The 19,541-nt window shown below is 29.4% G+C and overlaps 1 protein-coding gene across 1 annotated transcript in view; it reads right to left on the minus strand.

The window, feature by feature from the left end:
• LOC113555857 overlaps positions 1–19,541 on the minus strand; it is a 74,002-nt gene that overhangs the window by 6,968 nt on the left and 47,493 nt on the right. Inside the window, exons 4-5 of the mRNA XM_026960427.1 lie at positions 9,778–9,931; positions 172–389 (exon numbers count right to left, since the gene is read on the minus strand). Coding sequence (XP_026816228.1) covers positions 172–389; positions 9,778–9,931 — 372 coding nt within the window. The remainder of the gene's footprint in view (positions 1–171; positions 390–9,777; positions 9,932–19,541) is intronic.

Here is a 19,541-nt window from a genome sequence, read left to right on the forward strand (position 1 = left end):
ATTGTTATCCACAAAGCATATTCAACAATATTTCCGCTAAATAGTATAGTATTAACATTGATACACAAAGCAATAACTATAACTATAGAATTAACTTTGAATGCATGAATAAATTAAATTATTATGCATGTATGCAATATGGTTATATTATTTATAGTATCGAAAGCTTACCGCTGGGTTCTTCCTGGCGTCCTCTTGTCTGGAGTTTTTTCCCAACGTACCACAACGGTTCAGCTGTATGTAAAACTCGTAGTAATCCCGACCAGTGCCGTTGATGTAAACACAGTCCGGGTCATACGAATATCCGGACGAGTACAGCAGACCGCCGAAGGAGCCGTTGAAACCGATGCGAATTTTCATATAATCGTCTTGGCACTCAGCTTCGATGTCTGCGAGAATAAATGTAAATAATAATAAAAATGCTGTACTAATATATTCCTTTTATTAAAATTGCTGATAAAATGATATAGCTGCACGCAAGTAGAGGTCAAATAGTGATTCTATTAACATTAATTCAGAATATTATTAACGACATATTCTATGGATTACCAAAACCTTTTACTATGATTTGTGTGTGATGAGATCCAAAAATGAGATAATTTAGTTAACGAAAAAAATTAACTCGAGTTAACAGAACGTCGAGTCACAGTTATTATTATTTATCGGCTATTAAGTTTATAATAAAAATTATATTCAACTCTTTAAGTTTAAAGTAGATATAAGTATAAAAACTATTTCCTTTACTTGGTTAAAAACAATTAAATAATCACTATCTAAATTACACATAATTCATGTGTAATTGTCGTATATTATGTCGTATTTATTAGTGAATAATAAATACGACTTTCAATTTAATAATAATAACCATTTTGTTAAACATTCGTCCCGCGTAATGTCCACTTTAGTTAGGTCATAAGGTATAAGTAATTGTAAATGTTTCTGTACAACATTATCATGATGTTCTGAACGTACTATTTGTTTATAGCTAGGTTATTATTATACAACGGACAATTTAAAATTGTAATTTAAAGTTGAGTTAAAACAAAACAAATAAATAACTATATAGATGTAATAGTGAATACCTGCCTTCAGAAATGTATCTATATCTGTAATGTTCACAACCTATATACTGAATACGGCATTCCAAAAAGCGTTTTGATTTTCCAGTTGGCCCCGACGATATAATAAACGTTAAAATGAACCTTCTCATATGAAATAGTTTCAATGGACAGTGACAAATGTGCAGTGTTATTTTGTTATTTTTAATACAGCAGATTTCAGTGAAGTGATGCGCTCTTCCGGAAATATTTTTTCCTGCCAACGGGATTCAAAAAAAAAAAATGTCCATTGCAGAGGGGTTTCAGTATGACAACCAATAGTGTATTATTGTATACTTAGCATAGCAGTTTCACTATCACGTATGTATAATGTTAATATATCACCGCTTTAAACGGTTGTCCGAACAAGGGCCGACGATTACGTATTAATTGACAATTTATTTTGTCATAATTAATATTTTATAGTCTAACGTCAATGAAAAACACCAACATTTTAATTTTTCGCACATAGAAAATACTGACCGTTAGCGTACAAAAAAAATTAAAATATAAAAAATATTATATATATTCCATGTATGGTATCATAACTGACAAGACTATTGGATTATGATCTACGACGTTATTATCGCAAAATGTGTTTTAAGTGATTTGGATTTTTTTTATAGTTGTCTTTTATAGTCAGTTTTTTAAATTATTTTTTTTTTTTTTTGTGAATTCATAACAATTTCATGATTTATACTGTTATAATAATTATTTTCAATGGAACTGAACACTCAAAACACCGAATTCGAAGAATTTGTTCCCCGCCGATGTGTCATAATTACTTTTACCGTTCAAAACATTCATCCAAAAAGTCCATTTTGTGGTCTAGCCTCTCATCATTGTAATACTATAATATATTATTATTATTATAATTCCATCATCCGCGGTGTAATAAGAAGAATATCTGTAAAATATTCCAAGTTAATCTAACCAAATGTTATTATTCTCAAATACTCACAGTAATTATTGTTATTACTTTAAACATTACCATTGTTAAAGAATAATAACTATGTTGTTTTTAGTGTTTTCAGTTGTTCGAAATCGATTATCATAAATTTAAGTTAAAATTTAGGTACTTGTAGTGCCTAAACTATACTATTAGAAAAATTCAATATTTAGAAAACTACTAACATTTCTAACAAGATGAATATTGACCAAGCATTAAGATCAATAATAGAAGATCTTAGGCATTGTAATGATTATAAAGAAATACATTTTTAAATACAAACAAATTTATTTGCACATGATAGCGAACTACCATGGTATTTTGAATTACATGTTTTATTAGTAGCACAACTGAAACAGTCTAACATTTAATTTTTTAATTATAATTTTATATTCCCAGTTTTTTAGTGATAGGTAAAATTTAAGCCCAACGCTTTCCAAAAATGGATCGAACAAATTTTATTGGACCTATATTAAAATATATTTAAGTTTTAAATTAATGAATGGTATGCGAGAGTCCTTATCCTAATCTTAATTAACTATAATAGTAGGTAATGTTTTAATGAACAATATATTAGAATAATATTCATATCATTGGCTAAAACTCGAGACATTTTAAAATTTTTTTTGAAAATGTAAATATTTCTTGAATTTATTATAATTTTGATGATAATATACACAACACAATACCGATGAACCCGGCCAGGTCGTAGAGTTTTGTTCGCGCGAAAATCCTGCTCACTGAGGTGTAATTGGCCGGAGTCATCCAGAATAGATGATGGATATGGATTGCGTGAGAGGAAATGCAGTGAAATGATCTGTAGACTAGCGCGAACAGGTGATGTAAACTATAAATCATCGTTTCTATTCAAAATTCCGGGAAACATTTTTTATATAAATTCGCATGTTTTCAAAAATACTGTTATAAACCACCTGTAATGTTGCTTTAAATTTTTAATATAAACATATTATTAGAGATTTAAAATTTTAAGTTTTCTAAAAATTAAGTTAAAGTTGTTTACATTAGACTTTCCTTTTCACAAAAAGTAATGTTTTTTTTGTATAACGGAGAAGCAATAATATTATAATATAACTCATACAACTATGAACGAAATGTATTACCTACTATACTTTGTTGTTTATTATATGACGCATTCTATTTTACATATTTTAATAGCTTATAGACGATTGAAAAACATCTAATATATAATTTATTCTTGTAAAAATTGAATTTAGATTATTTATATGTTTAATTAAATGCTAAAAAGATTTATTTTTAAAATATAAAGTAATATTTAAAAATAAATTCATTTTGCCTTTTTTTATATTAAATTGAATGACATATTTCCATATTTTTTAAATTTTTACTGAAAAGATATCTATTTAGCAATCTTTATTACATTAAATGTACAGCCCTAAAGTGATCAACTAAAATGTATGTAACATTATTAATAAACAGTGTACGTATAAATAGAATATAACAAAACATAATTTTAAGAGCCATGATTTATTCAATTTACAGTGAACAAAATATATATTCCTACTAATAAACTTTTTTTAAGACAAAACTGGGACATTGTAAAGTGACCAGCATGCAAAATTGTAATAACCTGACTAGCCACTTCGATAACTGCGCCTACTGCACTTTTTATAACATCTGCAGACTGCAGCTGGTACGAATGAAAAATACAAACACACAATAAAATCGCATTTATTTTTATTTTTGCTTTTTTTCTTACACAACGTTAAACATAAAACGGCTGTAACGTATTGACTCTTGTTGCATTTAAGTTTAATAACGTCAATGACTATTAATTTCGTTCGTCGGTCAGGCGTGTGTAACCTACCGGTTTGCGGGGTTTACGCACTATAACAAAACTACCGGTATACCTATCTATTTTTTATCAAATTTTTTCAAGAGTTCTTATAGTGCGTATAGTACTTTTCTTTTTTCGTTATAAACGTGAAATGCACAATATACCACCAGAAATAATAATATACCATAACGGTAGGTAACGCAGGTCGCTCGTGTAAAAGAGGATAATATGTAATTTTAATTTACCAGCTAGCACTATTATAATAATATTATATTGTTATAATTTCGATGTCGCCGGTTTATAAAGCTGCTATTAGGTGTTAGGTGTTTTTTTTTTTTTTTTTTTTTTTTTTACTCAATCCGTAATCCACATTTACCGCGACATACTATCCCGCACGCACATATACCGGGTACACTTATTAACAGTGGGCTTTTGACCGAAACAAAACGATGACGAAAAAATAAAACACTAAACCATAAATATTATTGTGTATCATTACGATGTAGTTCCGCGGTAGCGTTCTTCGAAGGACAATTATTACGAGTATTTATTAAATTGATGGAAAATTATCAGTTATCACCAGAGCGGTGATATAAATAGCTAGAGTGATGAGAGCCATCACTGTAGCTATTTATACTTGCCATCAATATATTATATATTTACTTTGTCGCCACTTAAAATGTCAATTCCTAACGGATCTCCAGCTGTTTGCTATATAATAATATAGCTGTAACAGCATCGTTTCATAACATCTTCCGTTACAGTTAAATAGTAATCGAGAATCCCGCGTAACAATCAAATCAATCACTCGTCTGTCTGAAAGTTTTTTAAAAATCGAATTGGTAAAGTATAGTTAAGCTAAACTACTATACCTTGTAAATGGTGTAAACGATCAGCTGCTTTTAAAATTTAACAGGATGTTGTAAGTTTGTAATCCTGCATTTTTAGTGACAATCCCATCAATAAAGAACAACGACATACAATAGAATATTACTACGAATATAGACTCTAGCTGTTTATTTTTATTTCACGCCATCCATTGTAAATTTTAAAAATCTCTTAATTTTGATATTTATAAATTAAGTTCGATTATTGTTTGAGGTAATGATATATTCCTTTTTTTTTTTTTTTGTTAAGTGCATATCAAGATAAATAAAATGTATATTTATGTAAAACTAATAATTTTAAAGTAAATATTAAATATTTTTATTCAAAAACGGATATTATAATATGATTTTATCCAAAATATTATCTTTTTTCGATTGTACAATATAATAAGAAGTTTATTGGTTCCAAATTGCTATAGAAGTAGTAGCTAAGTAGTTAAAATAGGCAATTTACGTTAATAGCACGTTTTCACGACCACTTTTTTACATAACCGCCCGGTGTTGTTATTTGTAATCAAATTCAGGACGAACTCGTTAGGTCCTTATCGCCACGTCATATCAATATAGTTTTAATGTCGTGCGAATATTTATGCAAATTCCCCGCTGCCGTTTTAGACATCACCGGATCGTCATATCGATTCGGATACACATGTCCGTACGTCTATATAATAGTATAATAGTCCTATATAGGTATATATACGAGTACATTTGTACAGTACCTCTGCCTATTATTACGCGTATACAGGACAACGGCGACGACGAATAATTTGCGGTTGTGGACCCCGTGGGAGACTTAAAAATAATACTTTATGGTCCATTAATTTCTTTCAATAGGGCTATTTAATAACGAGTACGAATTTCACGGTTTGCCTGCCGCATCCCCCCACCAACTACGGAGGTGTGTATATTTGTTATTTGTATACATAGATATATATGTATAGGTCTATAATATAATCTATACCGTCGCCGCCAACGCCGCGAACGATTTTAAAATCAGTTCACAAATATTTAAACACGGACCCGTGAAAATTTTACACGAAAATTAAATATATTCATCTTGGTCATATAATATTATATTATAATATCGTCATCGTCGTTGTCGATGACGATGCGTCGTTGTATTATATTAATACAATACTGCAATAATATAACATAATATACATTATAATAATAATAATATACTGGTGCAGTCACCATCGTCGTTATTAATTTCACATCCTCTGCACGTTTACCGTACATGTAAATTATAATATATATATATATATATATATATATATGTATGTATATATATTATTGCAGTATTTACGCGTGTATTGTCATATTGCGTCGTGTGTGCACAGAATAATATGTGCAGCTGAAGGGTCGCTGGACTCTTCATTCCTTCCCCCACAGATTACTCAGATGAATGTTAATATTGTCAATTTAAAAATTGTTTCCATCGATTATAGTTGATGCATGTGGTTTACGGCCGTTGCACGTTTGTAAATGATTATGTAGTTAATGAACCGAACTTTGTGTGGCGCAAAGTCCACGTATTATAGCTCATAGCATCAAAACGGTCAAGTGCACCTTTAGTATATTATATTTTTTGGACTAAGGACTTGAATGCACTAAAAATAATCAAATACGATAAAATCAACCGAAAAAAAATATGACGGAAATGCTTGAAAATCCTTGCTCTAATTATTATAGGTATGTGTGTATATATATAATAATACGTGACACAATGTATATATGAAGTAATTATATTATCGTATCTAAACTATGGTAGTAGGCAATATATTAGCAGAAATATAATTATAAGGAAAATCGACATTTTTTTTTTTACAAACTATTAAGGACTGTTGTCAAAAAAACTAAAAAGCAATAAATTGAAAATTCTTGATTTTTAACTGAAATATAGTATTATTACCAGCTGGTTTATGATAAAACGAGAAAAATCAACTTGTATAAACGAATTCATAAAAAAAAAATCCCGGAGATGCCTAATGACTTTTATAAGAATGTTTTTTTTTTTATCTGCACATAATATAATATAAACACGAATCATCTATTCTTTTTAAAATTTCGTTCATTCCTCCGCGGAATTGCATCTCGTACGACCTCACAGTTAAACGCGCGTGCTTACAATAAGCCTATTATCAACCACCGCGTGTAGTAGTACGATTACAACGGGCAAAAAGTAGTTTTTTTTTATATTATTATTGTAGTTGTTGTTATTTACTAATGCACGTGACTCGGGTATTAAGTCGTCAATGTCGTTGTATAATGATTGTCTAATGCAGTAGTCGGCCCGTAGGGGTTCTTTTGTTTCCTTTTGGTCGACAACAGCGAGAGACGCGTGGAGGTGTTTGGCAAAATATTGAAAACCACCAAAGCGTTTAAGCGTGCCGACACGATGAATTTTACGGTTCGACCTCCTGAGCACAATAAAATAATATATTATTCGGAAAAATTGAATGGCCGCATAATTCGTGTACGTACACTATACATAGTTGTTATCACTAATCACTCATAATTTAATAATATTTTAATCACTGTTCACGGAAAAACTACACGTGCACCACACGCTACCGACATTATGACGAGTACATTATTATTAATATTAATAGTGTGTTCAAATTTTATAGCAACGAGGAATGCAGGGGATGGAGCTCTTTACTATTATTTTTCTATTATAGAGCGGAATACTCCAAAGTCTATACTGATTATATTTTTTAAACGGGAGAACGTACACGATATGTTTTTAGTTTTTATAAAATATATTTTTAGCATAATTTTTTTTTATCACGAAATATTATATTGAATAATACAAAGTAAGACTGATTAATTATTTTGATAGATTAACTTATTATTACTATTATTATTCTTATACTGCATAACAGCTATTAAATATAACTTGATTTCAATTAAAAAATATATTTATTTATTTATTATTTTTAAAATTAATACTGTGGCTTATATTGAGTCTTTCGTGTGAGTAGAACCCAGAACAATATAAATTAAAACATATTATAGATACATTTAATTAATTAAAATTATTTATATTTCATGAATAGAGATGAACTGTACTTATATAGATAAAAATGTATATTTAGAACATATATGGTATTTCTAATCATTTCAATGGACAACACAATAATATAGAAAAGCTCTACTCCGTAAACACTCTTTATGAAAAATTGTATCGTCCTAAAATATTTTCCATTCCGCTCAACCGATCCTTTTGTGTCGTATGTTACAATCGTAAGTGTTTTCTTCGTACGAAATTATTTTTTTTCCTGTAGAACTTATAGAAGTAGACAAATAATATTCGTATTGCATCGCCGTTACTACGCATAATAATAATAATTATAATGAAACGCTCCGTTTTAAAATAAGTGAAAGTTTGCAGTATCGTGATATTGTATTGTATATATTATATTATTATAATATCCTTCTTGAGATACGTCGGCAACAGCTACGGTACCGGTGATATTATAATAACTATTAACTATTTATAATATATATATATTATAATTAATAATAATCATTATCTGAGTCGGTTCACTGACCATAAAGTCAAAGAGCGGACGTCAGCTTCAATTTTATACACGTTTATCGCGATGGCCTCTTCACAATAATATAACAATATAATATTATCATAATAACACGCAAAGCGGGAATAAATAAAACCCGTCCCGAGGTTCGCGTATAAGACGTAATACAATATGATGTACAATGATAATCTAATAACGATAATAACCACAACAGAGCTCAAACGAAAACAGATATTAGTATGATCGTGAAGTGGCATTGGTCCGCATAATATATACTAATTGGGATTAAGTCTAATCGCACGCCGTTTACGGGACGTTTCGAGACTACTGCGGCTGTAACAACTAACAAACTGTTAGTTTCTTCTGAAACTATACAATAACTACTAACGATGTTAGCGTTATTGTATTACTGAAGTAAACCCTGTCCATGAAAATACTAGATAACCGATTTCGATAGATTATTGTCGCCAACAAAACGGCCACTATTCGTTATTTAAGAGGTGAATGTTTATGTTATTAATATTGATCAGGACATTTGAAATAGATTAAATACTATTATTATTATTATTATGTTAAGATTGAATGGTATCTTATTACTTATCATATCAGTTTAGTTTACAAATATTTTGCAAACTCATTTTAGTTAAAAACATTTTATTAGAGGCATTATTTTGTACGTATATGGGCAATGGCAGCCTGATATCTAGTACTTGTATGTACCCATGGTCAAAAGAATATAAATAGTTTATGATTATAAGTACTGAACAAAATTATGATCATATTATTTCCGTCAAAAATATATTCGCACTAATTATAACCGTTCCTGACAAGTATGCAGTATAGAAAGAGAAAATTAACGGGAGCGGTACAGTACATATAATTTTATCGCTGGGTTAGTGAACTGCAGGTAATATGATTTAAAGTTCAACTGTCAATACCAAAAATGGATCAAACAGGTTAAAACTAATTAAAAAAAACCTATAGTTTGGTTTTTTAAACCAAAATATTGTATTGGATATTATTATGCGTATGATTTTCACCATAGCTTAAGCATAGGTATAGTAGGTAGTGGAGATTTTGATTTGAACTGTAATTCGCATCACCAAATCATCATTAAAAAAGTTAGTATTTGCAGTATTATTATTGAATAGGTACTTCGATTTAGTTATTAATATATTTTTAATTCTCAAATCAAAACTTTCACGAAAACTCGATAGATTCTTATTAATCGCTTTTTAAAATTGTGCAGCTACTCTAAGATTTAATTATTATAGTATATATTATATAAAATAACAAAAAAAAATCAATCTTTATTCAGATAATTTAATAATGGCATGCATTTTATTATAATATATTAAATTCGATTTTGAAAGAACATAAAAATCCTACGGTGTGGTTATGGTAGTTTTGTTTCGCGATTAGACTTAAAACGAAAACCAAGGACTGCAGCTAGACCGTATTGTAAGTATAGAAACAATTAAATACGTACGTTGCACACGCGTCTTGTTATTGCCGTGCCGCCGTCCGTCCCAACTTTCCACGGTCTGCAGTCTCCAGTCAAGCACGGTCGAGTCGGCCGGCGATATAGGTCTGGACCGGAGCTGAGTGGTGACTGGCACGTAACTGTCACCAACAAACAACACCTGTAAAACAATGAAAAAGTTTTCGATTAATTGAGTTAATAGTTAATCTTGTAGCTGTTGCACACACTATACCTAATATTATTTTAATGTACACATTTTTTGAAAATCGAAATTGCTTATATTATAGTAATAACGTAAACTTTGATCAAACTCAATTGCTTTTACATAGTCGGTAGGTAGGTATTACAAACAACAAAATAACCTCGCGCAAACCTTTTGATTAATTCACTGCACCATACTTGTGGCATGGTGAAATTATTGCGTATCGCTACAGCCGAGGTAGTGGCCGGCTAAGCACACGTTGCAGATAATGGTCTTAACGACTATAGTACTATTGTTAATGTTATTGCCACAAATTAAAAATAAATGTATAATATTTTATTAGAAATGTACTCGTCACCGTTATACCGGAAACCTGGTAAGGTAATACCCTACACCGGGATCCGATAGTGGCAGCGTAGGAATAATATGTGTGTTTGTGCACGCCCATCGGGATGCGGTTGTGGGAAGATGACCACCACCGCGGAATCCGGACATGTTCCATTAACGTCGTTCGCAATTACCCTTCAGTTTTCTCGGACAGCTCGGATGTCTAAACACCCAAACGATTACCGCAGACACCTTTATAATAATATACTCTCCGTACACGACAATAATCCACTAATGGTATACTTTACCGTCATTAAACAGTAATATTATGAGCGCGTCACTCCGTGTAAACTATACTTTAGGTGTGTACTTATATATGTGTATATGTGTAGTAAACACGCGTATATTCTTTTGCAACTGTTCATCGTTTGAAAGGTTTCTATTTTCGAACTCTTATGTTAAATTCGTTTATTTTTATAATTTATATTTTATCAGGACATTGTCTTATGATGACTTATACGATGGGTATGATACTTTGAAAACATCACACGACGGAAGTTTAGGTAATAATTAATGTATTATCTAAAAGACCGAAACACCGAATTTAAGCGACGGGTCATTCTCACGCAAAACGCTTTTCTATACAATTTATCAATTTCAACATTAATACGAGTGTACTAACAAGGGTAAAAAGTACTGATATAAGACCCAGTTATATATTTTTGATTTAAATTATTATAAGATCGATGCTAGACTGTGGATACTCTTGCTATAATCCTTATTTTACTAAATGCTCTGCAGACGTAAGTATCAGTACGTGACTTGGAATTATTTCAATGTTTTTAAAATGTTCTATTTGTCTTTTGATACTCATAAAAATTATTTGTTTTCTTATATCTTATAGCATATGATTTCCAAAAAGCTTAATTACGATTGATTGTCTTAAATTCTAAATCACTTTGAATCAGTATTCAAATATAATATATCATATTATATACCTATAATATAATATATTATTTGTTTTTTTTTTAATTCTCATTTTTCACAATTTTCCATTAAATTGCCTGTGTCGAACGCCTTACAAATCTAATGTGGCAGGTCCTCTAAAAACCACGCGTTTGCGTGGGCCTTAATATGCTGTAATAATAACTACACGATATATCGGATACGTGATGGCCCGCAACGCGTTATCTAGGTCTCTCGAGAATCGATCGATCGATCGATATAATAAATGTTATAGGTGCATCAATGCGTCATATAATAAACTTAATATAATAATATTGTGCTCCAATATATTAATAAGTAAGTGAAAAAAAAAAATGTTAAACACGTTTCCAACAGATATGACGACGACGACGATGATTATTGAATTATATTTTTATGACGTGCGATTCGCAGTAGAAAAAATAATAACAAACAAGAAACGTTAAAAAAAAAAAATGAAACCGCGCGGCACACGTACTCCCGAAACGCACTTAACACGCGCGGTTAACGAATTAATTTATCAAGGTTAGATCGGTGGCGGCTGCCGACATAACTGTAACGTTTAAGTGTGTCAAAATATGTGATACCCGCTGCGAAAAGGAGAAGAAAAAAAAACGTATACCCGTAATAAAGTGTCCGTTTTTATACCCTGATATCCCATCCTCGTTCACGCGGTAACCGCCGCGACTTATCTCATCCGAACCGTGACAAATTATTTTTTTTTAACACCACGGCAAAACTAAACGCGCAGGAAAATATATGTATACATTTTAATTTGTCGCGGGAAAAAATTAAAAACTCGCGACGATGTTTGTATAGTTTTATAATATAAAATTATTAATATTATTACACGCTGCATCATCACCACATTATAATAATACATTATACGACCTACCGTACACGCAGTGGACCAGTGGTCACCTACAACTGATATGTCGATTCCGAGAACGACTAACTATAATATTTACTACACATATTATAAATCGGGTTTGTATGTATTTGATCGAAATTTTGAAATATTAAATTAACCTATACATGTTGTGTGTGTCCTCGTCAAATTACATTTTCCTTCTATTGTAGACGGTATATAAGTCAGAACAGAAATAACATTACTATATAAAAACGCCTATGTAAAGTACATAATAAAACAATATAAATATACGTTGGAACTTAAACAGAGTTAAAATGAATATATTTTATCTACAACTATACCTACTAATATATTTTATAAAACATTTTTCTAAAGGGAAATCAATAAAACGTAAAAATGTAAAGAATAATCTCAAAATGCTCAAATGTAGTGATTAGTGATTAGTGATTACCAATATTGATTATGTATTCTATTGTTACAATTCGAGTTATTCGATACATCGTGTCAATTTTACGAGGGAATTTTTGTAGCACGTTGTTCTGTAATTATACATGTTCCGATTAAATCGTGCTGAAAACAATTACGCACACAAAGAGTCTTGCACAATGTTGTACCGTCACACAATAACTATCTATTATAGGTTAAGGAATAAATGTATAATAATATGTACTCAAACGCAAAGGCCACACTCGATCACTGTCGACGACAACGAGTCGAACCGTCGAAAAACCAAGTATGTATAAGACTTCATAGATCCAATTTAAGATCACGCACATTGATCATATTCGGCAACCCGTAAGTAGCGGAAAAAACCCTTGAAAACTGTAATGAGCTGAAATATCGATATAATGTCGAAACAATCGTGTGGGCGAGTGTTAATTGTTTCGAGAGCTGTAGTGCATTACGTACAGTTTTTAGTGCTGTGTTGTTTTGTACAGAAGACTCCGTTACCCATTGCGGATGCCGTTCAAATCACTACCCACAATGATAAATAAGAAAGAAAATGATAGATAATAAATGGGTAATAATAAAACAATAGGTTTATGAGTGTATTTAAGTTCGCTACGGTATTTAGTACGTTTATATTTTCAGTTCTAAACGTGACATTTTATCGTCGGCAAGATTGTTTCGTATATAAAATACGATATATAATATAGAAAGATACCTAATTGGGACTAGAAAAATACCTACTTAGATGTTTTTGTTTTTTTTTTTATACCGTCTCAATTGGACGACCTGGTCGTATGGTTTTTTTCTTGTTTCGTTTGCACTCAATTTATAATAATAAACGACAGTGATATAACATTATACTACTAAAGGAGTGACCTGTGGAAATATAAACTTCTGCTTTTAAATAAAAACCCTTTTTCTACAGCAAATTATTTAGCAGATAGATTTTCAAAAAGTGTTGATGTAATAAAATCAAAATATGAACGAATAATTGTTGAGCGATTTAAATTTATACACTAAGAATAGGTCTATAATAATGGGTTTGGAAAATATGGGAGACACGGTGATATAAAAGTGTTATTAATTGCTATCAATATACAAGGTTTATGAACCACTCGTACAGATTTTGAATTAGGTAAATCAACATTTTTATTAAATTATCCGTTAAATAATGTATAGTTTAAAGAAGGGAAGAGTGCGTGTTATGGAAAATCAGTAGTTTGTATCTACATAAGTTATTAATACAAAAATATCAACACATTTTGAAATACGGCTTTTAGTTGAATTTAAAAATTCCAAAAATCGTATTATGAAAAACTACGTTATTAAATAAGAAATTAAGGATGACTAGGTGATCATGCTTGGTAAATCAATCAGTATACTATGTTAATAAATACTGTGTGGTCTACAGCAGTGGTTCTTAGCCATAGGGTCGCGATCCAATTTTGGGTCGCCAATAATTTTAAATGGGTAAACATTTTTTATTCCGCCATTGAACATTATTTATAAAAAGGTTACATGAAAAATTTGGTGAATATCTTAGGTCGCCACTACACAAAGATTAAGGACCGCTGGTCTACAGTGTTTCGAAGTACATAATATAGTCGAGTTGACTACATTATTATCCTATAGTAACACTGTTACTTTTGTATTACTCGGTTTATCATATGACAAGTCTAAATGCTGTGAAATATATTTTTATTTTTTTTTCGTACGTTATATAATATAATATACGGAACAGAAAAATAATATTGTCAGGTCCATTTTCGATTTCGCGTTATCACTTATCAGATAATATCCAATATCCATTGATTCTGCGACGGGGACATCATTTAAATTGCATCGAATTAAGTCACAGACGAAAGTCGTAAAAAATAACAAGTTGGTGAATTGGCGTCATATAACACTGAGACTTTTGTCAGGGATTCAAAACGATATTTCCAATCACAGTGTTTATGGTGTTATTTCGATTTTTGATTACAGGTCAAACGTAATAATAATAATAAAAAACTATACTAATAAACGTACACAATAGTATAGTTTACAATATTATAATAATACAACGATTGTAAGTTGTAAGTCAATATATGGAAATTTGCGTTATTCGAACAATCAAAGTGCATATGGTACTGTAGAAATAGAATAATAAATATTGCATTACATTTATATATAGTTGTAATCGTTGAGCTGTATCAAATTAAGTATTTGAAGTTATTAAAAATAAAAATAAATAATAAATTACATTAAACATTTGTATTTGTTATTATTATTATTGAATGTCTAATGGGCTAATTTCATATAATTTAAACATTTTTTGACTTGCAATTCGGATTTTGGATGCACCGGAGATGTACATTAGGGCTTGACATAGAATAATAATATGTTATAAGTATAGATAGTAAATTATAAGTTATAACTAGAATAACATACGTACGGCGCACAATAAACCGATCGAATCTGGAAGTGGGAAATGAGACGAAAATTCAAGCGAAAATCATAATTCGTAATAATATCGGCTTACATTTTATACGAGATAGTGGTCGCGTATTGCCGCAACGGTATAGCTACATACAAAAGTGTAATATATTATATCATTATGTCACGAAATCGTGATGTTCATGATAATAATGTAAAATATTATAATACAAGTCCATATTTACGTGAACTTCTATCAAATAGCGTACGTGTTTTGAAACCGAAACGCGCGTATAATATACACTTTGTGAAATATGTTTTAAATAAAAAATAATAATATATTGTGTAGGTATGTACAAAAAAAAAAATAATATTTCCGTACCAATTCGACAAAATATAGCGACGAGTAAATTATCACCGTGTTATTTATATTATTACTATGATAGGTAGTTATAATATTTCATAATAATCGTTCGTATCGATTGAAAATTGCATGCATATTATGTGCACTGTTATGTATTACTCTTATCATATAAACTTATTGTGCTAATTTGTATAGATTGTTAATGTCAAAAAAAAAAAAAATAATTTTTAGATTTAAAATAATGTATATAAATATTCAAACATCAAACGATAGGGGTATTACTACGGATACATAATTAACAGCGGAAAAAAATTGAAAACAGCAATCAGTATTCCGCAGTTACCGCTTAATACAGTGTTAAGATATTCTCGGAAATGTATTATTAAGATATTCACTACACTAAAATGATGTTATAGGATTTAAAATCTGAATTATTATACCTATAGTATATAATAAATATTTTATATGACACATGTATATCTATAGATCACTATAATATAAATAGTATTTAAAAAGTCAAATGCTTCTAAAAAAGATTCCATTATCGTTTTCGTATCCAAATTCATTAATTTAAAACTTACCTTCTTTATTGATTCTTGGAAATACTCGAAGTCACCCGGAGCGTTAATAGCAATAATAAGTGATCTCTTACAATACCTAATAATTAATCACCATTGATAAAATAAAGAGTATGCGGAGTAAAAGAAAGTTAACACTTTTTAAAGACCAACATTTTTATTAGTACCAAAATAATATTTATTATTTAATAATATGTTAATTTTTACGTGAAACGCGTCTGTAAAAAGGAATAATTTAGTGCATAGTGTGTACAAAAACTACTTGCGATTCAAATATGAAACGGTTAATTTTATTAAAATAGAAATGTATAAACTGAAAAAATTAAATTTTTACTACTTATTTCAAATAGATTTGTGTTAAATGGATCATCTAAATTCGTGAATAAAACAATAAGTTATGACTATATTATGTATTTTACCTATTGTACGTTTCAAAACGATTGAATTTTTTTTTGTTTCCTTAAAGTAGGTAAGAGTGTATTGTTTTTGACTTAATATTCTATTTTATCAACCACACACCGTTCAATTATAATAGAAAGTGCCATCGATGGGTGGCATATTTCGTCAATGTTCCTAGTTTTTTCCTGACATGATTTTTTATTCGCACATCACATAATATGCTAATTGTGTCAATTTCAAATAGATTAGATTGAGTATCTCATAAAAGAAAAAAAAAAATCAAAAATGATATGTTTGAAGACCGTACACCGTACCCCATTTAAACTTGTTTCATACACTATAGTATTATAATATAGACAATAAAAATCGCGTGAACGAGCTGTCAATGCACCTACGTGTACGTAAAAAAGGGAAAAAAGTACGATGGTTCACAACTTAGTCAAAAATATTCATCTCATGTATTCCACGCCCTATACTGACGGTATATAATATACAGATAAAAGCATGAATTTGGCGATTGAGTGTTATTATTATAGTAATATGACGTTATAAATTAGGTTACTCGACCAAATGGATCCGTAGGTATCCCAATAAACCGAGAAAAAAAATGAAGAAGACTATATTTGAGATCATTAGACCAATTATTATTATATAATATAGTGTGGTTTATAGTGCTGACGTTCGATTAAATATATCAAACTATATATACCATTCGACGCTAGACTTTAAAACATAAAAAATAACAATTTAATAAATAGGATATAAAAGTATAGAGCAGCTTTATTCCGATATAGCTTTCTACCACATTTTTTTTACGTATCTATGCGTTTTGTTCAGACCAACCGTTTTATTATCTCCACTGATGGCTGTATAAAATATTATTATTATTATTATAACGTAGTGCGGCGATGTATTATTTTTTTATATAATTTTTTATTTTATATTCGTTTTCATTCTCTACAAAATATTTTTATGTTTTTTTTTTTCGTGTGTGTCTTTAATGTAAAAAAAAATTTGGCCGATGCGTTTATTCGTTTATACGTTACAATAAAATAATATAACGTGTCCTTCTTTATCTATTGAATGCACTACTCCGTGTGTAAGGCGATACCAATTGCCTAATGCTCAGACTACATACTTGTAAAATATATTTCAGAGTTGTAGGTACTCGACTTTATTCGTTGATATTTTAAATTTATTCGCGTCTTATAATTTTGGTTCTTAATCTTCTTAGGGAGAGTTGAATTCAACATCCCAATAAATTTTGTAGCATTTACTATTTGTCCATACCCCTAGAAACTCGAAACTGCATTATAATATTATATTCATCATTGTATTTATATTATTATTTTCTTTCTGCTTAATCGTTATAAATATCACAACACTTAAACTTTTAATTGTTATGCATACCTGCCTACTATTCTACTATTCGGCAAAAATATAATACGTTTTAACTATATACAGTTAGAAACAGAACACATTCTTGGAATACTTTTTATTCTCTTATCTCTTTAAACAGTTTGTAGACATTATATAGGTATATTAACATTATTATCTATTATGACTTATGTGAAATATTATTTTTCAGTCATTTAAAATATTGTAAGAGATTATAATGTTTTTCTATGCTTAAATATTATTAATATTTGTTGTATCCACGTCTTAAAATTTAAAAATAGCAAATTTACGTTCAGAAGAATCTATCTGCGTTTTTAGTTTCAATTATTATACGTATTATACGTAATATTACAAAACACGATTACCTATAATGTTTATTAATTGTAAATTATTAAATTACGTTACTTATAATGTTTTGCGTGTTTAAGAATATTATATTTAACGATAATTCACATTAACTGTGAACTTTACCATCATGCATAACACTAATGGATATTTTTTAAACAAGAAATATTTTAAATTTTCATTGACTTATTAAAATTAGGTATTAGATAATTGTCAGACGTCAATTATAAAGTTTTATCTAACAGTAGCAAAACTATTTTTCATATTTTTTTTAAATTAACGTTTAATTGTAAATTACTTTATGCTGGCTGTTGATCCCATATTATAATATTATATAGTTTGTAGTTTTTTGTCTTAATGCAGTTTTCTCGTTTAATCGTTTCTAATGTCCACCGTTGTTCTAACAAAAATTTAAATGGAAAACAAAATCGTCTTTATAATATAGATAACACAGGTATGATTACACTTTACACACGTATAGGTGTATACAGAAAGAGGGAGAGATACGAATTTGGGTTCAACAACCGGATAGGTAGTAATATTATTAAACATAAAATATAGTATCAGCAATAACAATAATATAATTATTTTTGTTGCTGTCATCGCCGTTATTGTTATTAGTGTTATAACATGTAAGTGCTCGGTAAAAAAAACGCACTTGCAATTGGATTCAGAATGGAGAAATATTTGAAGAAAAAAAAATAACAAACAGTGATAGAAATTTGAGACAGTAATATTGTGATTATTGAATTTATATTTGCAGTCATTGTCTGTCGTAGACTTGTAAATGTAAAAAATATTCAAACAAAGTACGGTAACAATAACAAACGAAAATATTTTAGACAACCGATTATATATCTAGTAAATACTATGAGGTCGAACTTATTCGAACGTTGTGAGACTCTTATGATTACATATGTAAATAATTATTATAAATTGTAGGTATCAACAATTGCAAAAATATTTTATTAGTTATTTGGGCTAAGTGATGATATTAATTAATTAATTATAAAATTGTTTCACCGACAACATAATACTTTAATGTCAGTGGAACTTACTACCATCTATGCTGTTTCTCAAATCCTACACATATATTATAATATATCATATTATTATTAGATATAAAACCGGCTCAACGCTCAACCCTATAAATATGTTTCTAATCTAAATGGAATTTATAACTTATTTATCTCGAAAATATGTATTATATATATATAGATACTAGATAAGTATATATTAAACATAATATTCATTTTATACTTTGTAGTTTAGAGTATGGTTTATTTCTTGTATATATAAATTATTTTAATACTAATATAAATTAATATTTGTTATAGTAACCATTTATTGAAATTTGTGTATATCAACAAAAAATTCTCATTTTGTTAGTACACAATAATACTTAAATTTAGTAAAAAGATTTATGTTGACCGTTTT

Source organism: Rhopalosiphum maidis, chromosome 3, assembly GCF_003676215.2.
Source record: "Rhopalosiphum maidis isolate BTI-1 chromosome 3, ASM367621v3, whole genome shotgun sequence".
Taxonomy (NCBI): domain Eukaryota; kingdom Metazoa; phylum Arthropoda; class Insecta; order Hemiptera; family Aphididae; genus Rhopalosiphum; species Rhopalosiphum maidis.